The 25,054-nt window shown below is 30.2% G+C and overlaps 4 protein-coding genes across 4 annotated transcripts; 1 reads left to right on the forward strand and 3 right to left on the reverse strand.

The window, feature by feature from the left end:
* Positions 1-5,647: 5,647 nt before the first annotated feature.
* Positions 5,648-10,086, forward strand: LOC124938532 (65-kDa microtubule-associated protein 1-like). The gene is made up of 10 exons (XM_047478985.1): positions 5,648-5,809; positions 6,147-6,246; positions 6,394-6,597; positions 6,702-6,950; positions 7,461-7,676; positions 7,976-8,131; positions 8,213-8,524; positions 9,106-9,193; positions 9,362-9,510; positions 9,603-10,086. The coding sequence occupies exons 2-10, from the start codon at positions 6,175-6,177 to the stop codon at positions 9,894-9,896; spliced, it is 1,740 nt and encodes a 579-aa protein (XP_047334941.1). The 5' UTR covers positions 5,648-5,809; positions 6,147-6,174; the 3' UTR covers positions 9,897-10,086.
* A 713-nt stretch (positions 10,087-10,799) lies between these two features.
* Positions 10,800-14,324, reverse strand: LOC124940650 (indole-3-acetate O-methyltransferase 1-like). The gene is made up of 4 exons (XM_047481183.1): positions 14,214-14,324; positions 13,642-14,082; positions 11,934-12,209; positions 10,800-11,362 (listed from the first exon to the last, which is right to left on the reverse strand). The coding sequence occupies exons 1-4, from the start codon at positions 14,322-14,324 to the stop codon at positions 11,009-11,011; spliced, it is 1,182 nt and encodes a 393-aa protein (XP_047337139.1). The 3' UTR covers positions 10,800-11,008.
* Positions 14,325-16,947: 2,623 nt separating this feature from the next.
* LOC124940025 (putative BPI/LBP family protein At1g04970) lies at positions 16,948-19,907 on the reverse strand. Its single transcript, XM_047480503.1, has 6 exons — positions 19,206-19,907; positions 18,926-19,065; positions 18,501-18,852; positions 18,185-18,427; positions 17,399-17,524; positions 16,948-17,293 (listed from the first exon to the last, which is right to left on the reverse strand). Exons 1-6 carry the CDS (start codon positions 19,629-19,631, stop codon positions 17,063-17,065), a joined length of 1,518 nt encoding a protein of 505 aa, XP_047336459.1. The 5' UTR covers positions 19,632-19,907; the 3' UTR covers positions 16,948-17,062.
* A 2,808-nt stretch (positions 19,908-22,715) lies between these two features.
* On the reverse strand, positions 22,716-24,297 carry LOC124939872 (V-type proton ATPase subunit e1-like). Its single transcript, XM_047480328.1, has 3 exons — positions 24,072-24,297; positions 23,950-23,997; positions 22,716-23,031 (listed from the first exon to the last, which is right to left on the reverse strand). Exons 1-3 carry the CDS (start codon positions 24,167-24,169, stop codon positions 22,968-22,970), a joined length of 210 nt encoding a protein of 69 aa, XP_047336284.1. The 5' UTR covers positions 24,170-24,297; the 3' UTR covers positions 22,716-22,967.
* Between the last annotated feature and the right edge of the window lie 757 nt (positions 24,298-25,054).

Raw genomic sequence — 25,054 nt, forward strand, 5'->3', positions numbered from 1 at the left:
ATAGTTTTTGATATGAGGATAGTGGGAAGGAATAAGAGAGTGAATCTATATATGATTGACTAGAAAAAATATATATATATAAGGAGAGAGAAGAGAGAAAATTTGTATTATTTTTTAGCCAATTATATTGTCCTGTCATTCACTCATTCATTTTCTCTTTTAAATTCTCTTTTTCAATTATTTTTTTTTTAAATATATTCTCTCAAAAGAAAAAGGGTTCATACTATGAGTTTGTTACGTAACAAGACAAAATAGTTTGAGTAAAATCATTAGGTAGTGATGATATTAGAAAGTTGATCATCAATCTATATGTATTTGATGACGAGGGATTTAGGATTCTCTCATGGTTTCATCGACTTTTCATTCGGTAATTATTTTCTCGACCTTTAACATTCAACATCGACTTTTACATGCGATTATTTTATCGACTTTTACAATCGATAATTATTTTATCGACTTATATAGTCGTCAATTATTTTTTCAACTTTAATACATTGAATTTTATAGTTGATATTTATTTTCTAGACTTTAAATTCGGCATCGACTTTAAAAGTTTGCATCAATTTTAACCGACGACGTTGAGTTTTATAGTCGATAATTATTTTATCGACTTTTATAGTTGATAATGATTTTCCACATTAAAGTTGTGATCAAATTTTGTAGTCGGACACATGTAGTTATGGGATGATGAGAAATCATAAAGTTTTTAAGTTGGGTACCCATATATAGGGGCAGACGAAGAAATAATTTTTTGGAGGGCTAAATTAATTATACTTGTACTAATTTTTTCTCCGATTAAATAAATGTACTTACTAATTACAACTTTACAATGATAATATAAATCAAGAAAAATACTTTTATAAACACAATTACAAAGTTATTCTTGTCGATGACTCGGTACAAAAGACAATTGTATTCTACGAGACTCCATTTGTTGAAATATTGCAATAATAATAATAATTGTGTTTTTTTGTTATTCAAGAATATCTTGGATTGTCCAAGTCTCTTGGTCTTATCTCTAGTAAATGAGACTCTTAATGTCTCTTAATTTAATGTCTAAGTTATATTTTACTTTATATAAGTTTTGTAATCGTGTTCTTATTTCAACAAGTTCAATAGACATAATTTCATTTCAAGTTTGTTTTATTTTATGAAGTCTTTATTCACTTTCTAATAAGTTTCTTCACGATTTGATCATCGAAGTCCTATTTGTGATTTCGTTACATGGTATTAGAGGTTTGGTTACATTGGTAAAGAAGGTATCAGTGTTATTCGATATGGAAAGTGGTGGTCGTGTAGCTGGACTTGGTTTGGAGTTGTTAAACCAATCAAACTACCGGATATGGAAAACTTGAATAGAATCATACCTGATCGGAAAAGACTTGTAGGACATCGTCGTAGACGATGATGTAGCTCTTAAGGATGTCGCTAAAAATGCGGAAGCATCGAAGAAGTGGAAGAAATTCATCGCGAAAGCATAATTTGCGTTGAAGAGGTCAATCTCCCATAATCTGTTTGAGCATATCATCGACTGTAGATATGCTCGTGAGATTTGGGAAACGCTTGATTGTCTTTTCAATAAGAAGAATGAGGCTCGTCTCCGGATGCTTGAAAATGAGTTGGCAACTACGAAGAAAATCAGATCTGTCTCGGAGTTCTTTCTTAAGGTAAAGAACATATGCTCATAAATTTCTTTATTGAACCCATATGAGAAAATCTCATGGGCTCGAAAAAAGAGGCATATTGTTCGAGAGCTTCGACCCGAGTATACAACATTCATCACCTCGATTCAAGGTTGGGCTCAACAACCTTCACTCAAGGAGTTTGAAAATCTCTTGTCATCTCAAGAGTCGTTGGCCGCACAAATGACTGGAACGAGTATAAAAGAGGAGTCGAATAGTGCGTTGTTCATGAAGAAATCGAGCTGGAAAAAGGGAAAGTCGAAGAAAGAAGAAACATGTCAGGATTCTTCCAATATTCCTAAAAGCCCCTTAAGTGTTTAGGTGCGGTAAGATTGGACACTTCAATAAAAATTGTCGAGTAAATTTGGATGGAAATTTCGCTAGTTCAAATATCGAAAAAAAGTCTAACTATCGTGTTGAGGAGGACTTGGAAAAGGCTTTTCATGTTGATGTGATGACTTCGAAGGAAAAGCAAACTGAGTCGTCTCATGGTAAACATGAGATCAATCAAAGATGGATCATTGATTTAGGGTGCAGACATCACGTTACTGAAGATGATTCTATGTTCTCATTGAGTTCATAATGGGGGCGGTGGTATTGTCACGGTAGATAACTCGGTTCACGAAGTTAAAAAGGAATTACCGGTTGTCATTGATAGCGACAAAGGAGAATCTATTACTCTAAAGAATGTCTACCACGTTCCAGGAATCCAGAATAATCTCTTCTCGGTAGCAAATATTGTAGACGCTGGAAATCTTGTGTTGTTCGGTCCACATGATGTGAAGTTTTAAGGAACGTGAAAGAAATCAAGGCGGATGTAGTTAACACTAGAACTCAGGTAAATGATCTCTTTGTCCTTTCAGCATCAAATTCGTACATCAAAAAGGTGAACGACAAAAGCACATCCTTTCTATGGCATGCAAGGCTTGGCATGTCAATATGACTAAACTCAGTGTTATGTCTCGAAAGAAACTTGTCGAAGGTCTACCTGAAGAGCTGAGAATTGAGGAGGACAATGTGTGTGAAGGATATCAATATGGGAAGGCTCATCGACTTTCATTCGACAACTCTATATCGAGAAATAAGGATCCTTTGAATCGAGTTCATAGTGACTTGATGTGACCAACCTGAATTGCCTCATACTCGGGAAGTAAATAGATGTTGCTGTTTGTGGATGATTTTCCCAGGTTCACTTGAGTGTACTTCGTGAAAGAGAAGTCCGAAGTGTTCTCTAAATTTCTCGAGTTCAAGGAGACGGTAAAAGGAGAACAAGAAAGAAAAATTAGAGTATTGCGGACAAAAAATGGTGGAGAATTTAGTATAAAATAAAATTATATAAATGAATTTTTTAATATAATATATATTGTAATATATTGAAATTTTATATTATTATAAAGAAATAAGCTTACAACTTTTTCTAAAATATAATTAATAAATAAATATATTGGTGAATTTATATATTTAATTGTGTTTATAGTGTTCGAGCTAGAATCGATGTGAGATTGGGGTGGGGTGGGTTGGGCGGGGTACACAAATACCATCCTCACCCATTCCCGTTCGATTTCGGAGAAAAAACGCTCACGAGACAATTTAGTTTGGTTACTACAGAGCGATTTTAAATTGTCATCCTTATAATATTACTAGAGTTGAAAAAAAGTTAAAGATTTAATATGAGGAGTGATGAGAGAGAGATAAAAAAGTTAAACATAAAGAGTAATAAAGAGATAAATAAATTTTGTTGAAAATATTAAAAATAAAATTAGAGTGGAGTGTAGATAAGAACAAAATAAATAATGTATTTATGTTTGTATTGATGTGACATTTAAAATGTCACATTAAATTTATAAAAAAACATTTTATTTTTAATATTAATATAGTCGAGGATCGGATTTATGTTTCACGCACTCTTCATCCCCAATTATGTACCCAAGTGGGTACCTTTTCTTCTCCCCATGTTTGACCCCAAACCCAGTTTAAAATACTTGAACCTGATTATCGGATATACAGGTACACATTGTCCTTCTCATCTTTACGTGGTTGCATTCAATGAGGTAAAGTGGTGTCGTTTTGTCTCATGGGTTTGAATTCAAATGTGTCGGCGTTCCCGTGCGATGGCATGCCTGTGTGGATCGCTTACGCGCCCGACTGCCTCCTCTGCAGATGGCGCCCCAATGGCGGTATGTGGTTGTTGGTCGCTGCCTGCGATGGCCACTACTATCGTCGATTACTTTTACACGACTATATATATATATATACACAATGTTATTATTGGTATTTTACCTCAACTCATGTTTTATTTATTTATTTATTTTTATAATACCTCAATTTGAATTTTATTCAAAGCTTAACAATTGATTGATACAAGGTAGATTTAAAATTAATTATTATTAATTAGATACAATAAACTATTATAAAAATAATTTCGATGTTCGAGGTTCTAAATTATTATAAATTAGGGTTAAAAATTGAATATTTATCAGGTTCGATCCTAACTTGTTCGGAGACCTTATAAACCCCAATCTGTAAAGGTTTACAAAGTATCGCGACTAAAAGTGGATTATCCGATGTAGTATTCAAATCAAATAAAAATAAAAAGGAAAAGAGACCTTTTGATAGCTATTTTAAAAACATATTTATTGTCACCTTCTTTAACAATAATCTCAATTGTATTTAACATTTGTCCGTCCCTACGGATGTGGAGTCAATGGTCGATTACATGCTAAACAAACTCTCATAATAATGTAATATAGAGATACTTTATAAAGTATTGATAAAAATTTCTAAAAAAAATGTCAGCAAGAAGTCAACACTTATCATTTAAAATAAATTTGCAATTTTATAAGTTAAAAAATTAAAAATAACTACTCATTTCAAATAAACAAAGATTTGATATCATCATCTTTTCTGAGATTGTGCAAACAAACCGAAAAATCGATAACTTATCGATTTTATTTTACCGATTTATGGGTTAATCGGTTCTAATAGGTTAATCCATTTTTTACCGGTTAAACGGTTCAATTTTTTATTTAAATATTTTTATCGGCTTAACCGGTAATATATTAGTTATTTTTTTAAAAGGTTAGATATATTTAATAATTTTATATATATATATATATTAATTATTTTTAAAATTAAAATTATATTGTATAGAATTATTTTTAAAATAAATTATAAAAATAATTTAAATAATTTTATTAAAATATTATAAAATTGTTATTATAATATTATAATAATGTGAAATTATACCTAATAATTTAATTTATAATTATAATAAAAATATAATAAAAGAGAAAAGATTTTGGAGGAAATTTTGGAGAGCTAATTGGTTGAAAAAATAACAATTTTTCTCTTATTTCTCTCTTTTCTAATCCTTTATCATTTTTTCGTAGTGACACGTCACTCACTCTCTTATCGCTTATCATAATAAAATTATACTTAATTTAAAAAATTAAATTACTCTCAATACTACCAACCAACCGATTAACTACAAACCGACCAAATTCAATTCATTTTTCTTTTTTCTCACCACCCTTTATTGGTGACAGGCCATTCCCTTCATTCCCTCCCTTATCACTTGTTATAATAAAATTATACTTAATTTAAAAAATTAAATTACTCTCAATACCACCAACTGATTAATTACAAACCGACCAAATTCAATTCATTTCTCTCTTTTCTCATCCTTTATCATTTTTTCCGTAGTGACACGTCATTCTCTCCTTTATCACAAAAAAAAATATACTTAATTTAAAAAATTAAATTACTCTCAACGACCAACTGATTAACCGCAAACTGACTGAAATCAATAGAACTAAAACCGATTTAAAAAATAAAGTGAAAAACTAGAGTGAATGTCTTCTTTTCCAAGGTAATTTATGTTTTGGTCATAAATTTATAGTCAAAAAAGTTTGAACGACTCGGCACTCTTTGCTTTCAATTTTCTCACTTCTCACAGTCACTGTCCCCACCACCATTTTCTTTCCTCTCTCTCTCTCTCTGCAGTCTCACTCCCCCCGATTTGTCACTTTGCTTCCTTCATTTCCCCATCTTCTAATTTTGAATTCCTGATTGTTTTAGATAGATAGATAGATCTGAGCAGGGGCAGACATCCAAAACCCTAACCCAAAGTAAGTGTTCTCTGACATTAACAACCTTTTCCTGCACTTTTCTTCTCCCATTCCTCGAATTCCTTATAGTTTGCAATGCGAGGATTGTTTACGTTTTTCTCAACTCTTTTTCAATCACCCATATCGTTACTTCGTTATGTTTCAATTCATATATATCTTCAGTGTAGGTTATCATTGGAAACAAACAATATTTATTAGACATTGAATGATGACCCATATCGTTAGATTGTATTTCTTTGCCTTTTGTTTTGTTCTAAGGTCATTTTTTGTTTGCAGTTCAACCTTTTATGAGATTAATGGGTTCATTTGATGATGTTCCTTGTTGATTTTCGTTTAGGTTATAGATATATAGATAGATTGTCTGAATGGCTGAAGTGGCTAATCAAAATCCCCTGCTTGGTGAAACTACATGTGGCTCTCTACTGCAACAATTGCAGGCAAGTAACAATTTTTCGATTTTGTTTCATTTGATAAGTTCTTACACTTCTTTTGTTGACCCACATTATATCTTGAAGTAAAACTTATTTTGTTTATAGAAAAGGAAAAAACATGAAAGGGTACACCATAAGTTTGAATTTTTGCAGAAAATCTGGGATGATGTCGGTGAGAACGATGATGAGAGGGACCAGATGCTTCTAGAGATAGAACAAGAGTGTTTGGATGTATACAAGAGGAAGGTAGATCAGGCTGCAAAGTCAAGGGCTGAGCTTCTTAGGACTTTAGCAGATGCTCAAGTTGAACTCACCGGTCTTTTGTCTGCTCTTGGAGACAAAACCTTTGCTGAGATTGTAAGTTTCCATTTTGAACTAAATAAATTTCTACTATGTTGCGAATAAATAGAGTTAGGCTGTCAGATGGTCTTTCTTCAGTAATAGTTTCTTCATTTTTTCAGCCCGACAGAGATTCAGGAACAATTAAAGAACAACTTTCCTCTATAGCGCCTACTCTGGAAAAGCTATGGAAACAGAAGGACGAGAGAATAACAGAGTTTTTCAAAGTTCAATCACAGATACAAAAGATTCGTGGAGAAATTACTGGGACTAACGGACACCTGGGAGATCCTTCAGTTGATGAGTCGGACCTTTCGATCAAAAAGTTAGACGATTTCCAATCTCAACTGCAAGAACTGCAAAAGGAGAAGGTAAAATCTTTCATATGAGGCGGTGTTTGATAACACATCATATCACCTACTCTAAAATGATTACGTGCTTATTTCAAGTAAGTTAATTTTAACTGTTATTTAAAATCATTTTATTGTTTAGATTCAGCTCAAATTAAACTAAAAACAAGATTAAAAATCTTGCTTAATCGGGTTATATAAATTACATAACTCAATAATAGATTAAGAGTATATAAAAGACAAATGTAATCCACATAAGTTAATGAATTACACCCCAATAAGGATAAAATAGTATGTAATGACTTTGTAAATATTAGTTCCACATTTATCAAATCAATTTACATGTACTTAAAATTTAGATATTTTTCATTTTCTTTATTCTAACATTTATTTTCCAAACACTTTATTCATTTGCACTTAAAATTTAGCATTCAATATGTAACACATAATTTAAATGAAGATAATTTGTCCAGTTTTATTATCAGGTACAAAAATTGATCACTTCATTGTTTCTTCTTTGTTATTTTTCAGAGTGACAGGTTGCAAAAGGTTCTTGAGTTTGTAAGTTTAGTCCATGATCTTTGTGCAGTCCTTGGAATGGATTTCTTCAGTACTGTCACCGAAGTTCATCCAAGCTTAAATGACTCGACCGGTATGCAATCAAAGAGCATCAGTAATGACACTCTGTCTATGCTGGCTAAGACAGTCTTAGCACTAAAAGAAGAGAAGCAGCAGAGGTTGCATAAGGTGCAGTTAAAGCTCATCAATTTGCTAACATGCATTGTCTTTGTTTGATGAAGGGTTATTTGGATTATCCTTATGTTATTTTTTATAACATTTAAATACTAAATACAAAAGATATATAGTCATTTAACACACATAATCAACTTTTACATTGAACAAGTTTTTTTTTCTAAAATAAAATCAGATTATTTTAAAAGGAAAAAAATTCTACATTAAAAAAGCTCAATATTGATTATTTTTTTTCCTGTCTAACTTTTCTTACCTCAAGAATCTTCTTTGTGCCATTCTATATCTTCTATCAGCTTCAAGAATTTGCAATTCAACTAGTTGATCTTTGGAATTTGATGGATACTTCTGATGAAGAGCGACATTTCTTTGATCACATCACTTGCAACATATCCGCATCAGTAGAGGAAGTAACTATTCCCGGGGCTCTTGCACTAGATCTTATAGAGCAGGTAATCAGTTTATTTTCTTTTGGGAGACCTGTTTTGCTTGTTCACTGTGTTACTGAAATGTATTGATATTCTCTTGCCAAGGCTGAAGTGGAGGTAGAGAGACTCGATCTGTTAAAAGCTAGTAAGATGAGGGAAATTGCTTTTAAGAAACAAGGAGAACTGGAAGAAATATATGCTCGTGTTCATGTTGAGATTGATCCCGAAGCTGCTAGAGAAAAGATCATTTCCCTCATAGAGTCAGGGAATTTTGAGCCTTCCGAATTGCTTGCAGACATGGATAATCAAATAGGGAAAGCAAAGGAAGAGGCTGTTAGTAGGAAGGACATACTTGATAAAGTGGAGAAATGGATGTCTGCTTGTGAAGAAGAGAGTTGGCTTGAAGATTACAATAGGGTAAGTGACTTTATTTCTCTTCTATTCAAAAACCTTTTTTTCTTTAAAAAAAATGTCATTTCATTCTAAAGATTTTGATACAAAATGGAAAAAGTCAGAAAAGATGGACAAAGTTTCACATGACTCAATCACTGTCAAAATTTATGGAGGAGATGCAAGACATCCCACTCTTGGATCCATTGTTAATTCTCGCAAGATCTGATGTTGTTTTCTTACAAGTAATCCACCAAAACGATAATAGGGATATTGAACCAATCCTAATATAAAATCATTATGAGAACAAACAACCTCAACAAATGTTCTTTTGGCAATTCAAAAGATACTTCACTCATCTGCATTATCCCTTTCTTTTCTTTGTATTTGTAGAATTTTTCTTATTTGGGAATTTCAACTAACCCACCATCTAACCTACCATCACATAATTCAAATCATTAACCAAAATATTTAAATATGCTCCATTTTCTAAATTTCTATATTTATACCTGTCTTTTTACTTCAATACCCCGTTCTTTTATAAGTTACACTAAATGAGATTAAATAACCACTTCATTATCATTCTAATAGTAACGCATTTGAAACAGGATGACAACAGGTATAATGCAGGAAGAGGTGCACATCTCAACCTCAAGAGGGCAGAGAAAGCCCGGCTTCTGGTTAACAAAATTCCAGGTATATGCAGTGTCCAAATATTTCCTCTTCATGTCATTTTATGGCTTCACATTTAAAAGAGCATAACAACTTGCAAAAAACTTGTTCCGTTTTCTAGTTGTCTCATTTGAACTAACTGACATTGGGTTTTGTGTTTGATTCTGCGCTTCCAACTTCATTTTTTTATAGCTCTTGTGGACATATTAATTGCCAAAACTCGAGCGTGGGAAGAAGATAGCGGTTTGCAATTTACCTATGACGGTGTTCCTTTGCTTGCAATGCTAGATGAATATGCTCTGCTCAGGCAAGACAGAGAAGAAGAGAAACGAAAGTTAAGGGTAAGTTGAGTTTCAAGTTTCAACAGGAACAAAAACCAATTTACAGTGTAGAACACACTTTCCTCTAATGACATTCTAATAAAACATGACAGGATCAGAAAAAGTTCCATGAGCAGATCAACACAGAGACCGAATCTGTTTTTGGTGCAAAGCCAAGTCCAGCTCGACCATTGGGTAGTAAGAAGGTGGTTGGCCCTCGGACAAATGGAACTCCTAGACGACTATCATTAAATGTCCATCAAAATGGTTCAAGGTCCATTAACAAGGACGCGAAGAGGGATAACATCAGACCTGCGGCGCCTGTAAACTATGTTGCCATATCGAAAGATGATTCTGCTGTTTCACACGTTTCTGGGACTACCGAGGCTCTCTTGGCATCTCCCTGATAACTGAATGAATGAATGTCTGAGCAATTCTCTATGGCTTAGAGTCTTAGACTGTCCGAGTGATAATTTTTAGTTGTAAATCTTTCGCCACTGAAGAGGGTACTCATGGTTTGAACCTCGAGTGATGACTGCATTGTATTGTTGTTAATTTTGCTAGTTGAAAATGAGAGATTGTCAATCCTACTTAGCATATATGGATTCTGGTAGGTAAGATGTTAAAACTAAAATTTCGACCGATTTTGTGATGAAATGTATTTTAAAATCCACTATCTTAAATAGAATTGAAAGTTAAATTTTAAATCAAAATAAAATTGCACAAATATAAGTTTCTTAGCCAAACAGTAAACTAACACAAAGATAACTTTTTTTTAATAAAATTTAAATTATGCTACTACAATTAAAAAAAATAATAATTTAAATAAAATCTTGATTTAATTCTTAAAATTTCATAATTTTTTTTATTTTATTCTAAACTCTTAACTCAGTTAAACTTATAATTTTAAATTTATAATCTTAAGATTTTACGAGTATACACGTCTATAAATAATTTTAATTTTATATAAATAAAGTTAATCTATATTTACAAATTAAAAAAATATATTACTTATTCAAATAAATTAACTTATGTAATTAATTTTATAATTATATTTCTTTAGTATCAAAGTGTGATTTGTTTATTATTTACCAAAAAAATTGTTATATATATAAATAAATAAAACAATATATTACTAATATTTTTTAAATAAATTTAACAATTTTAAGAAAACTCTTCATTGTATGAAATTATAAATACTTATTATGTGAACTCTCAATTTAAATTTATTGTACCAAATAAATTTTGTCACTAACTATATAAAAAAGAATTGAAAAATATTATAAATGAAAAAATAAATTTTATCTAAATAAAAGACCAAATTGACATTCAAATAATAATAATAATAATAATAATAATGTATTTCCATAAAGCAAACAACCATTTCCATTTTTTCTCCTAGTTACATCCAAGAACTCTAATAAATAAGAAGGTAAAGGTTTGTCTATTTAAGCAAAAAATAAAATAAAAGGGACAGTCTATTTATAAAAACATAAGGTAAATCATCAAACACAAATGGCTATGCAAATGATAGAGATGCAACTATATGAAAGAATTGTAACTGCTCTATAAGCTCCTTGGCATTGATCGTGGCTCGACGCTCAACCCTTTGAAATAGCTCTTCGCTAAGGTCATCCCCGATATGAGCATCAACGAGCACTCCACTTACCGACCTACAATTGTTGACAAAGGCTCGCCCCACCTCAACATCATCGTCTGGGCAATTAACCACCAACGGACTACCTCCTTTGAAAAGTTGAATATTGTTAATAGAGAATGAACCGTCTTTCTCCACTACCTCTTTAAAGTCTTGTATACTTGAGGCATAAATCGGAATGTTAAAGTCATCGCGTTTTTCGCTGCTAATTAGACCCTGTAATGTATTTTTTGCACAAATGAGATATTTATTAGACAATATATAAGTATAATAATAATTTCAATTCTCATGCCATTATAGTAATTGAGTGCAAAAGGTGAAAGAAAAAGAAAACTATGAATATCTAGGTTATCCAAGTCAATAATAGAGGTGTTCAAGTCTCTCAACTAGGCTTTGAAGGGCCAATATAGGGGAAATCATGAAAATGGGGCCATGTTTCATTTATTAAGATGACCCATGTTATAAATTTTATTTTATTTTTTTATGTTTGGAATATAGAAGGATCGAGAATTGTGTGAGAATCAAATTATGTTTAAATTTAAGTGAGAATCAAACTTGTGACATTTGATCTATTAAAAGGTATTTTTTTTCCATTAATTTGAGTTACCTTAGTGAGTTAGTGAGTTATTTTAAGACAAAATTATTATGGGACCATATATCTATCATGATCCTAAACTTTTATTTGTATATAAAATTACCAAAACTATATAATCACATCCAAACAATTTGAAAAGAAACAAAGGATATAATGAATGATTTGGTACAACTCATTATTATGATTACATACCTCTTGGACAAGATCATCCCAAGCATCCTGAAAGTGAGTCCCAAAGAGTAGGCCAGCCCCACCTTGGTCTGTGGGATCCGCAGATGTCCTCCCAAGACATACCAAGAACATGGACCCACCACTCTTCATCTCCATTGATCTTGCCCTTAGAAATGAGGCCAAACCAGTTTGGAACTGTTTCTTGTAAGCATTGGTTATCATCTCATCTGCACCATGGATGAAAATCTTTCCTCTGTTATAAGCAGATGATCTCTTGTCAATCACTGTCTCCGGAACCTATATGTTTATGTATCCATCAATAAGAATTAATACTCAAATATTATTGATCCAAATTTTTTTTAAATTTTTTTTTGGAATTATATGACACCCGAACCGTCATGGTTCCCGCTTAAACTTAAAGCGTTTCCATATGGAATCGAAACCGTGACATTTTGTCTCTTAAGTCGACTCTTACCATTGATCTATATGACATGCACCCGACCGTCATGATTCCCAATTAAACTTAAAGCGTTTTCAGATGAAATCGGAACCGTGACTTTTGTCTCTTAAACCAACTTTTACCATTGATCTAAATAGTTAGATTAACAAGTACTACTTGTGTTCCCTGCCTATCCTTTTCAAACATATAAACAATTGACAAGACAAAATCATGGGTTTGCAATGTGGCACACGTAGGATAAAAGAAAAAGGGCAAAAGGGTTTATTATTATGATTATTATAATGTTGGAATTGTGTGTAGGACTTATTGGGTAAGACAACATAAGTGAAAGTCATCAATTGATTTTATGGTTTTAGATTTGGGGTAACTTTGTTGTCACCTTTGCAGGCTGCAACAACAACAAAACAATACAAGAATAATGTCTGTTTAAGAGATCAGCTACCATATGATGGAACAGTCCCAATTTGGCTTACTTTTTATCTTCATTTATGCCCTCCCAAAAATATGATATTTTCTTAGTTTTTATTTTTGGAAATCAACTTTTCAAAGTTTATAATATAATGTTGATGCCCATTTTTTTCCATAGATTTACATTACTACACACTCTTACACCGGTTATACTTTATTCAACATCTCGTCTTACCGACAAATTGAATATTTCGAATATTGATTAAATTTGATTTTATTGGAATAATATTCAATCCTATTATCCACAAACTTATAAACATTCAACATATTTCTACAAACTTAACAATATATATATATTAAAATGGAAATACTAAAATAGAAAGTTAAAAATTAAAATTTTAAATAGTTATAGATTTCTAAACTATAAAATAAAATAAAAATATATAAAAGAATTATGAAAGATTTCATACATAGAATTAAGATTTGATAAAGAAAATATTACATACCTTATTTCATCAATCATCTTTTAGTAAAGTTTAGATTTCATAATAGTCAATATTATTTCCTTTATTTAATATCAATGAGAAAATGAGACAGAAAAAGTGGCTGATTGAGGAAGACTCAAATTTTGTAAGAATTAATTATAAGTTTACCCAAAATATTTTGTATATATATAAAGTGATTACGAAAATAAACTAGCTAGCTAGGTTTATTTTGTTTGTTTGTTTGATATTATTATTTAGTCTGGGTAGATTTTTTGAGAAATCTTTAGTCGGGTAGAGTTCAAAATTCTAGTTCCGCCAATTTTAGGTCTAGAAATTAAAATAGTAAAAAATGAATATATATATAGAATGAGCTAACCTGAGAGAGCCAATGCAAAGAAAATGCTGAGTAGAAAATGTTAACAAATCTGGTTGGGAAGAGCCTCCTATAGAAGGAGCCCGGAACACCGGCGGCAAAGTAAGGTCGGCGGTGGCCGGAGGGTGCAAGACATAGTTCCTCCCTGTTGATGTTGTGGCTGATATTGTAGTTCATGATCATAGGAGGAAGAAGTTGAAAAAGAGTGTTGAAATCATTCGAGGGAAGGTCTGAGAAGAAAGCAGAGAATTCAGGCAGTTTATTGTAACCCGATTCATCGTATCTTTTGATCATGTGTTTCACAATCACATCCACCATATTTATTGTGTTGCTACCGGAGGAACAGCCCAAGTCTGCCACCACAAATGGGAATTCCGGCGACTCCAGTTTCACCCTATCTAGGGTTTCCTCTAGAAGGTGTAGCATGGATCTTGCATGGATTGCCTATCATCAAACAAACAAAACTTTATAAGGGCATGTTATGTTTGATGTTTATGTTTACCATATTTATTTGTCGTGTCTTGTATATATGGTTATGGGTTCAAATCTCGAAAAAAATTACAGAAAATGTATACCTGGGCCTTAGAGTTGTTGGCATAACTAGCCTCTCCTTTACCACCTTTCATGCTGAATGTATTTTCAAGGTTCAAAGTGGACACATCAACATTATTATAATTGTCTCCCATTGGTTTCTCTCTCAAGTTTAAGATGAGAATGTGGTGATTCTGACTACCAGGAATATGATGAATTGAAACTGCCAGGCTTGGTTTATATAGAGAGAGGAAAAAATAAATAAATATGTAATATAGAAACAAATTAAGTTCATATATTAATAGGAGAAATGATAGAACCAAAAAATTATTGACAATAAATGAGACAAGAATGATGTGTCAATTTTAGAAAAATTAAAAATCTGATAAATTTTATTTTCAATTAAATTTTAATTCACTCAAAAAAAACACAATATATACTTAAATACTTAAATAATATTTATAAATTAAAAAATACATATCTATACCTTACCAAAATGTCGGTATACTTGTATCATATCGAGATTCTCATTATATCCAGATTTCAATATACCGAGATATCGGTATAATATTACAATCATTTTTTCTATATCAAAACTTTCATTAATGATTGTTTGATCATACTAATGAAAATTAAAGCATAAATATTTATAATTTTGTTAGTCATTATTTATTTTTTTATAATATTATATGTATTTTTTATAATTTATAAATATTATTTCGGTATATATCGATCTACCGTAATTTTGAATTAACATCAAATTTATTTGGAAAAATAAATAAATCAATTAAATTTAAAGAAACAAATATATCTTAAAAATTAAGCCTCAAATATGTTTGATGTAAAAGATTATTAAAAAATGGTTCATTTATTATTTACAATTTGATATTTTTAAAATTTTAAAATTAATGTCTAAATCTAATTTCTGAAATGAAATTAAAAATTTAAAAATCTCATACATCTATTTTACAATAATTTTGATATCGATATCATATTTTACATAAGAGTGGGAAAAATTGCCGATATTACAAGTATATCGAAAATACTGTACCGCAATATACTAAAAATATTGATTTTTAAGATTTACCGAAAAAATGTAAAGTATGATACCGATAGTAAAATTATTAGTACTGTAAAGGTATGAGATTTTTAAAATTTTGGTATATTGAGATATACCGAAATATCGAAATAGTATTTATAAGTTAAAATATATATAATTTATATATATATATATATATAATATTTATAAGGAAATAATTAAATAAATTTGATATTAATTTAATTATAAAAATATAATTTTTAAATAATATCAAAATATAATTATACCGAAATATTATTCAATATATGTAAGACTTTATCGATGAGATTGATTTTTTTTAAGTTAATATGTTTTTTAAGTATCAAAGGTATAATACCGATATCGTACCAAAATTAAGGTATACCGAAATCAAGGTAAGGTAAATGTATGAATTTTTTGTATACCAAAATTAAGGTATATCGAAATCAAGGTATACCGAAATCAAGGTAAGGTAAATGTATGCATTTTTTGCATACCGAAATTTTCGGTAAAGTATAAGGCATGAATAAAACATTAAGGTATACCGTACCGACTTACTCCTAATCTTACATTTTTTTATACTAAAAAAATCAATATTTTCGATATTTTACGGTACGGTATTTTTTATATAGAGATAATATCGATAATTTTCGCACCCCTATACAAGGTATTAAATTCTTCATTTCTTTTTATTGTTTTTTTATCCAGTATTTATAATATTAACATTTAATTGTTTATTTAATCTTTTATAAATTTAATTATCTTTTAATATCAATATAGATTACTTATTGTTTTTTAGAAAATAAACTTATTTTATAAATTTTTTATTTAAAATTTATATAATTGAAAATTTTATTTATTTTTAAAATGAAAGTTAAAATTTATTTTATAATTAATAGTATAAAAATAATATTTTTATTAATTATAATTATTATCTCTTCTATTGAATACTCATTAGTTTAATAATTTTAAAAAATATTTTATTTTTCATATTTTAAACTAATTATGAAATAATACTAATTTTTTATATATTATTATTAATTTAATATAATGAGTTAATTATATTATTATTTATTTTATATAATATTAATAATATTTAAACTAATTAAAATAAACTTTCAATATTTAAAATATTGATAAAGTTAATTAAAAATAATATTAAGAAATAATTAACAAAGATAAAAATAAATTAAAAGAATCAAAATATTATTTTATTCTTATCCTGAAATTTTATACTATTTGTCAAACAAAAAATTAAAAATTTATATAATTATATCATGTTTTATATACTTCTAACCAATCAATAATAATATATATAATTTATACTTTTTTTTATACTTGAATTATAAATTATACCTTATAAAGATGTAACTCACACCAAACTCAGTATTAATGTGACTTAATATAATAAGAAAAACATTTAAGAGGCATGAACTTAATATGAGAACAAAATTTTAAAATAATTTGGAGACAAAATGAAAATATATATATAATTTATCTTAAAACATAAGCATCTAGTTATTTATTAAAATTTGAATGAAATAGAATCTATTTATTTATTAAAATTTGATCAAATGAACTTTTATTTTGAGATCAATATATAAAACAAACTTCTATCTTCAACTTGTATATAGATTTTGTAAAAGGAACCAAAATTATTATTATTGAAACCACAAATAAATCTCAAATATTCTCCACAATCAATAAATAAAATAAGAACAAAAAATTGAACCTCTTTAACTTTTATTTAACCCAATAAAAAATAATGAACATTTGAACAATAATTCAGCTATGAATTATTCACTTATTGTTCTTTGATGAACAATGAATTATGTATCAATATGATTCTTCTTCTTCCTCTTTATAATCTATCTTTTGTGCTACTTTTTGTGAATCATGCTTCTTCATATGATGAATATCCGTGCAAACAACTATACGTGAATCGGCGTAGTGAAAACGAGCTTTATGAATTGTGTATCCCATGAAAGTCGGCAGTGGCGTTCCCCAATACATCATTAAGTTCACATAGGGTACGCCCACGGTTCTTAGAATAATTTCTACAAATGGCTGCAAAAAGTATTTTCAATATCCATCATCAGTTTACGACTGCAATAGGATCATGATGCAAAATCTTAAGATGCGCTAAAAATGTAAGAAGTAAAAAAAGGAAACCTTAAGCATTGGAATGTGCAAGGAGCCAATACTGCTCGATTTCAAAGACATGGTGAAATCGTTCATATTTATACTTCCAGTTAAGGTGTCCCTTGAGATTGATGGGTAACCCGAAACTGTAAATAGCTGCAACAATCAATAACAGAAAACAAGTCAATACTAATGATTTGAATCGTCCATCCCCATGATGAATCGATTCATCAATCAAATCATGAAGAACTAAAATACCCTTACCCTTAGGGGCTTGTTCTACTTGAGTTATTTGAGTTTAATCTCAAATAACCAATTCTCTAATACCAATCATATCATTCAAATTATAAACCAAAATACCCTTTAAAAAGCAAAGGTAATTTGATAAAACAGCCTCAAATAACCAGTTATCTGAATTGGAATGTGTAACAGGTAATTTATATATTGTAATCATTTAACCAAAATAATCCACTATTTAGCAAACAAGGAATTATTTCAATGTATAATATTTCTTTCCAAAGAAATATATACCAAACAACCGAATTTTCAATACTCTACAAATAACAAGGTTATTTTGATATATCCTACTAGTTATCCAAAATTCTAAATAACCTAGATAACACATGATCGAACAAGGCCCAAATAACCTCAAATAATCCATCAAACAAGGTTCTTTTTCAAAAATAAATGCAATTACCTCATAAAAAAATCTACATCAAACAAGCTCCATCCATAATTCAGGTGAAATTTTGATGCTAAAAATCGATACTAATGAAATTTTTCTATATATTCATCAGAGGAGCAGAGCAATCTTACTGAGATAATACAGGCCACTGGTACTGCTTCCCCATGGCCATCCAATACATTAACCGCAATCTCTACATTGATCATAGCATCAACGCTTTGCTCTGAAATGGTTAAGACGGGTGGTGAAGATACAGAAATGTTCAGAATCATGTCAGCATTCGGGTACTTTCTATACAGCTGAGGAACGAGAAATTTCCAATGAGCCGTATTTAAGAAGCTTTGGTTTTGCACAATCATATTCATAACACCTGCCTGCCCAACCGAACCGGGAAACATATCATCAGTTACACACGAACATAAAGTAGCAACAAATACAATAACTTACGTTGAAATAAACCAACGATGCTGAATTAAGAACTCTTTCGTGTATAGATATTCCAGCCATCTTAGCCGGACCCCCACAAGAAACTATTGATTGAATGTTTCTACTGTTATTTCCAAAAGATGAAATTCCATCAATTGGCATCACCAACCCGTTAATCTCTACCCCAACTGAATAACCATCTAGAACCGGATCATTGACAGAGGTAATGTTCCAACTTGCAATATTGTCTAAGTCAATTGCTCTTGGAATTGTTTGAAGCAAGGAATCGAGTTCTATAATTACACCTCCTATTTGCTCAACCACTGCAACTTCTATGGCTGATCGGATTTTACTTTCGAGAGCCGACACTATACTGAATAATAAACAGTTCATCTTTAGTTATTATAAGAGTAAAACAGCAAATCGTTAGCACGAAAAGTACATACCTTTGGTATAGCCAAGATGCTCCACCATCCATCTGTATAAAGATATCCTTAACAACACAGCCACAGTCAAGGAGAGACAGCTTAAGATTGCCTTGTTCGTTCTTCAGACCTAATGCCAGGCCTACTTCCATATTCTCAACCTTTCACATAAGCAACAATCATATAGACAGACAAACAAACAAACAAACAATCAATGGGAATGAACAGATAATCTAATCTAATCTAATCTAATCTAATCAAATCAAATCAAATCAAATCAAATCAAGATGGTATGATCAACCTGGACGGAGGCAGTTCCATTATCAGTGATAACTATGACAGAAACATATCTGTATCCCCAATCCATGGTAAGAGATGCCCTAGCCCCAGAAACAATCAAAACAAGACCAGTATCCCCAGGTTGAACACTTGAAGAAGAGACATTAACCTCATAGAGACTGATGTTGGAAAGAGTGAAATAAACAGTACCAATAAGAGGTATTTTGACGGCAGTCTCGATCTGGGGAAGTTCAAAGGGAATCAATGCGGAAACCCCCTTCTTAATGGCCAAATCTTTACCGAAATCGATCCCCTTTTTGAACAAATCGACGGAAATAAAGCTTGCGTCGTCGACAGGGGTTGATTGAGCATGGGTTGTAGAATGCAGAACGACGGATAAGAGGGGGAGGAGGAAGATGATGATGGGAAAAGAGAAGGTGGGCGCCATCAAAATTGCTGAGGACAAGAAGCCCAGAAGAGAGATGGAGAGAATTGGAGCATGGAGAGTTGAGAAGCAGAATAAAGATGGGAATTTGGCGTGAAAATGAAAGGAGGAGGAGAAATGAACATGATAGCTGTTGTAGACTTTTTTGAAGAGGAAGCGTGGAGAAACTTTGAAGGGGAAGCATGGAGGAAGATGATTTCTTGCGGAAACTCTGAAGAAGTATGAAGGAGAAGCCCGAATTTTACCCTTCCATTAGGGTTTCAGATGATCAACAAGATCAAAACTGTAGGTAAACCTTCAAACTTTCTCCATCAATGGTAAAAAAACACTCCCTTCTGTTGTTAGCAAATTCAAACTCTTTTCCTACCCCCAAAAAAAATTGATTTTTCATAAATAAGAGCTGATTTTATTTTAAAGTTGTGTTTATTTTTGTTATGATTAATAAATAAATCTGTATTTCATAAATAATTAAATTATCCACCAATAAATAACTTACGAATTAATTAGTTAAATATAACTAAATTTAACATTCATTCAATAATTATAATGTGCAATGCATATCATTTATAATATTATAATGTTTGAGATCCGTTCATAAAAAATCAATAGAGTATGTCGGAGAATTAATCGTCTTCACGGGAATTTACATGCTCGATAATTTATAAAGTATAATTTTTTTTATTTTTCTTGTTATGTAATACTTTATTGTTGTGTTTAATGATTTTTTTTTTTTGTTATTTTTAATATACATTAGACTTTTTTTCAAAAAATATATATATATATATAATTTGTTAATCGATTTCAAAAAAAAAATTTAACCGCCATTTTGTTTGTGTGAATAATTTAATAAGAAATATCATACTAATTTTGAAATAAATTCTTTTTTTTTAAGTAACATGGAGCGATTAAAAAAGTGCATTAAGCAACTTCATGTTATTCATAATACATTTACATCTCGCCTTAAACCACATTTAGAATAAGCGAAAGTCATTTATTTTCGGTCTCTATATTTAATATTACATTTCATATATTAAAAAACTTATTAAAAGACCTTTTAATAAATAAAAAAACAATGATAAATATGATTATTTTTGAAAAAATGATCGACACACATGAATCATGTGTTCAATTCATGTGTTCAAACTCTAAAGAGATAATAACTTATAAGTTTTAAACTACATATTCTTTATTGAGTGTAAGAATTAGACTTTATTATGGCTTCTCATTATACTTTTGTTACTTTCTTAGTGTGATTTTATTGAAAAAGTGAGAGAAGTTTTACTCTAAATTGGAATGATGTTTGGAATCTAAATCAATTTAATCTCTTTTAATTTAATTTAAAATGAGGAGGTGTTTGAAAACTTAGGTTATTATATTTAATGTTTTTTCTTTGAATTGTGTTTATTATATGGTAAATTGAACCGTCACATTTTAATTTTTTAGTCGGTCTTTTTCCGGTAAATTATATGTAATGTTTTCGAAAGATAATAATATTTGGGTAAGCTTCACTTAATCTAGAAGAAGGTATGGACACCTCCTTCTATCTTTATTTATTTATGTAGATGTTTTCAATTTGACAATTCTCTTAAGATAAGTTTTTGTCATCTAATTAATCTGAATTAAAAAGTTTATGGACATAGGAAAATTTAATTGTATTTATTTTACCTTAATATCTATAAAAGTTTATGACCCTTATTAAGTATCCATTTCTTTTGATATTACCACCTAAAACTAAGATACTAGGAGTAAAGAACAATATGGTGCTTATTAATAATAAATTAATATTAATAAGAATTATTTGGCTTCAAATAGCAGCTGCAATAATTTTAAAAAGAATAGATTACATTCTTCAAAACCTGTCATTTGGTTTAACTTGAATAGTCTCTAAAATAAAAAATAAAAAGAATGTTTAATGGAGTATATATGTTATAAATTGACATTAAAGATTCAGAATATAAAATAATTCTCTATAAATAAAATGCCAAAAAAAGTCATAATCCAGCTAATGACACACTTATTCTCCATCTATTTCTCAAGAAATACAAGTATAAACTATAAGCCTTTGAACCATCACATTCTACAACTTAATAGTTATATTTAAGCTAATGCTGGATTGATAGGAAAGAAATAAAAACTAGATAAATTAAATAATAGACTTGTGGTAAAAATAACATTATTAATAATATTGATTTGTGAAGTACCAAATGGTTGTTTCTTTTTGTGAAATCTGAAGTACCAAATGGTTGTTTCTACCAGTATTGAATATTGATAAAGAAAATGGCAAGAATTGTGAGTACATATTTTGGAACAAAAATAGTAATTTTAATAAATGAAGAAAAAACAATGTAACAAATACTTTTTCTTTTAAAAAGGGGAGTTTGAGATTAAACATAAACATTTTTTTTAATTAAAGAGCATGACACCCCATAGTCATTGCCTTTGTTTCAACTCATTGTTTTCAGATGAAATCGAAACCGTGACATTGGTCTCTTAAGCCGACTCTTAAGAAATCAAAACACTTTGATTGTGTTGTGGTATTATTTTTTGGTATGTTATAATTTGTTTTAACAAATTAATATGTAGTGAAGGTCGAAAATTTTGTTTCATCCATTGTTTTTTTGAGGGCATTCTCCAACTTATATATCATTTTTCTTTCTAAGATTTTCACTTAAGATTTGAAGATTTTATCAAAAGAAGATAAACAATATGTGAGAGTGAAGTTAAAGTTACATCAAAAAAAATTATGTAAAGATATGAGAAAGGTTATTGATTTTTATATAAAATAACTGGATAAAATAGGTTTTGTAATTTGGTAGAGAATTGGAATTCTTAAATTTGTGGATGAATGTTTGGTTTTATTGTTCTATCTTCTATCCATTTTATTTTATATAAAAGGATGGTTTCAAATGAATTATGGCATGTGTTGAATTTGTAGTTTGTAAACTAACATTATTTTATCCTATTCATTTTAAGATGTTTGATTATAACTAAATTTAAAATAAAAAAATTGACCGGGCAAGGCTATAAACATGATCATTAGTATTTTAATCAGTTCTATAAACTCTCTTTCAATTTACTAAGGGAGAGGAGAAAAATAGACTATTTTATCATGCTCAAAGATTACAAGAGAGAATTATTCATATTTTTGTTTAGAACAAACAACAAACCATCTGAGGGTGGTTGTAATATGTGGGGAGATAAACAAAAAATTATTAAAGTTGCAAAGAGAATGGGGGAAGAGGGGATAAATAACAATACACAAATGAATTGAAACTTATCTGATGAAAAATAGAAATACAAAATGCATATGGTTTGAGTAGTAGTAGTAGTAATCGCATTTCATTCTTCGTTAAGAATCGGGACTATGAGTGGTTTCATTTGTGCCAGATAAACAATTGCCCACCTGCACCAACCAACCAAGGAATGTTCAAATAAATAGCAAACCAAAATGAAAGTGAATCAATCAACTTGTATAATGTAAAAAATCTAATGCACAAACACCCGAGACTCAAGTTATTGAGTGAAGACTTCTTAGGTGAGTGTTGCTAGATCTTCTTACACCCGAGACTCAAGTTATTGAGTGAAGACTTCTTAGGTGAGTGTTGCTAGATCTTCTTTGAGTTTTTTGTGTTGTAATCTCCGATACTACTTCAATTCTTAGTTGAGAAAGCCATTGCCTTGGCAAGTGGATGTAGGCATTTTAGCCAAAACCAGTCTAAATTCTTGGTGATCGATCATCTTTCTTCTATTCTCTGTTTTTGGTTCGCGGGTGCATCTTGGTTTGGATTGTGGCATTCGTGTGCAAGGGAATTGTATTCCCAACACGCGGTAAACAAAGACTAAAACTATTGTAGATGTTACAAACTTAAATTTGAGGGAGAGTGTGGAATATATGCTAATTGCCATAGTTTAACTATATTATATCTTAATGATTATGTCCTAGTTAGTGTTTCTTTAATTAGTCTTTTGAGATTTCCTAATTAGTCCTTTTATGTATCTAAGGCAGGCATATTTTCATCATATGGTAAACATCCTAGTAATACAACAAAATCTTCCTCTTCACTCACTAAATTTCTACAAAACAAATTCTGGGTTAAGATGAGATTGGTTCTTTTTGACAATGAATGCCAAGGATGCTTATTTAGGGTTTAGGGTTTAGGGAATTTCTTAATTAATTAATGTAAACCTAATGATATAAAGAGCAGTAGATTGCAGCAATGTTTTCCAATTTGAAAACTTTGATGTTTCATAGCAGCCCTATTGTCACGTTCATGCATCTTATTTAAATGAAAGTTGAAGAAGAAGAAGAGATGACACTTACATCATCCAACAGCATACCGTTGCAGTTATAATGAGTGTTAAACATAACCTGCAATTAACAAGAAGAAATGTAAATGAATGGTAGGGGTGTTATTATATATAAAGAGAAGAGAAGAAAGTTACAAATTGGTTGAGGGTCCTTTATTGAAGCAGATTCTAGCGAAAAGAGATGCTATGATTCCAATTACGATGAAAATTAGGGTTGTTACTAGAAAACCCATATCTCCCCCCCGAAGGATAATCGAGAATTCAGATTACTGGATCAGATATGGTCTTCAGCCGGCCAAAGTCCTCCGCTGATCCGTCCGTTCAGGCTTCTGAATTGACGATCGATCGATCGGATTCCAACTGTGATTCATTTTCATGATGATCGATCGATCGAGATCTCGATCACTGTAGCGGATGAGCAGAAGTTGAGATTAGAGCCCCATGGGAAAAGGCCCAATATTTCTACCATAACAATGTTTGTTTGGGCTTTCATTTAAGTAAGTAAATACCCTATTTTCAATTTACATTTTCTCTTTTTTTTCTATTCTTTTTAGAATTAACTTTTTATTTTAATTTCATGAAATAAGTTTTCTTACAAAAAAAAAAAAAAAAAATTATTTTTAAAGAGTTAGAATTTGGTATATTAATAGTATTATGTCATGATTTAATAGGACTTGAAATTTAACAGTAGATCAAATTTTATTTTTCAAATTTATAATTATTTAATTAATGGTAGATCTTTATAGTTACTCTTTTCATTAATCTTGTCTTGAAAATTAAAAAAAAAAAAATATATGTGCATATGATATATGATGTTACAAATAAATAAAATTAAATATACGAAGAACAAAATCACTTATTTACCTTAAAACAGTTTTATCATCTCCTTCTTGTGTTGGAATTAATCAGATGAATGTCTCCCAAGGTATAACTCTTGTGTTGGAGTTGATCAGATGAATGTCTCCCAAGGTATAACTCTTGTGTTGGAGTTGATCAGATGAATGTCTCTCAAGGTATAATGAATCTTGTAGTGATTCAGCACCAGAATCACTAAACAACGAATTTGATCAACGTACATGAACTATCACTGGGATCAAATCAGAATTGTATGAAACCAC

Source organism: Impatiens glandulifera, chromosome 5, assembly GCF_907164915.1.
Source record: "Impatiens glandulifera chromosome 5, dImpGla2.1, whole genome shotgun sequence".
Taxonomy (NCBI): Eukaryota; Viridiplantae; Streptophyta; class Magnoliopsida; order Ericales; family Balsaminaceae; genus Impatiens; species Impatiens glandulifera.

Excerpts from the sequence above, each read along its gene's own strand:
- LOC124940025 (XM_047480503.1), bottom strand. The coding sequence starts at position 19,631 with ATGGCGCCCACCTTCTCTTTTCCCATCATCATCTTCCTCCTCCCCCTC. Across the intron at positions 19,066-19,205 it reads ATGGAACTGCCTCCGTCCAG|GTTGAGAATATGGAAGTAGG; the intron begins GTTGATCATACC and ends CTTATGTGAAAG. Across the intron at positions 18,853-18,925 it reads GCATCTTGGCTATACCAAAG|TATAGTGTCGGCTCTCGAAA; the intron begins GTATGTACTTTT and ends TTTATTATTCAG.
- LOC124939872 (XM_047480328.1), bottom strand. The coding sequence starts at position 24,169 with ATGGGTTTTCTAGTAACAACCCTAATTTTCATCGTAATTGGAATCATA. Across the intron at positions 23,998-24,071 it reads AAAGGACCCTCAACCAATTT|GTTATGTTTAACACTCATTA; the intron begins GTAACTTTCTTC and ends TGTTAATTGCAG. Across the intron at positions 23,032-23,949 it reads ACGGTATGCTGTTGGATGAT|GTGGGCAATTGTTTATCTGG; the intron begins GTAAGTGTCATC and ends TGGTTGGTGCAG.
- LOC124940650 (XM_047481183.1), bottom strand. The coding sequence starts at position 14,324 with ATGGGAGACAATTATAATAATGTTGATGTGTCCACTTTGAACCTTGAA. Across the intron at positions 12,210-13,641 it reads CTTTGCATTGGCTCTCTCAG|GTTCCGGAGACAGTGATTGA; the intron begins GTTAGCTCATTC and ends ATAAACATATAG. Across the intron at positions 11,363-11,933 it reads GGGATGATCTTGTCCAAGAG|GGTCTAATTAGCAGCGAAAA; the intron begins GTATGTAATCAT and ends AATACATTACAG.
- LOC124938532 (XM_047478985.1), top strand. The coding sequence starts at position 6,175 with ATGGCTGAAGTGGCTAATCAAAATCCCCTGCTTGGTGAAACTACATGT. Across the intron at positions 9,194-9,361 it reads TCTGGTTAACAAAATTCCAG|CTCTTGTGGACATATTAATT; the intron begins GTATATGCAGTG and ends ATTTTTTTATAG. Across the intron at positions 9,511-9,602 it reads AAGAGAAACGAAAGTTAAGG|GATCAGAAAAAGTTCCATGA; the intron begins GTAAGTTGAGTT and ends AAAACATGACAG.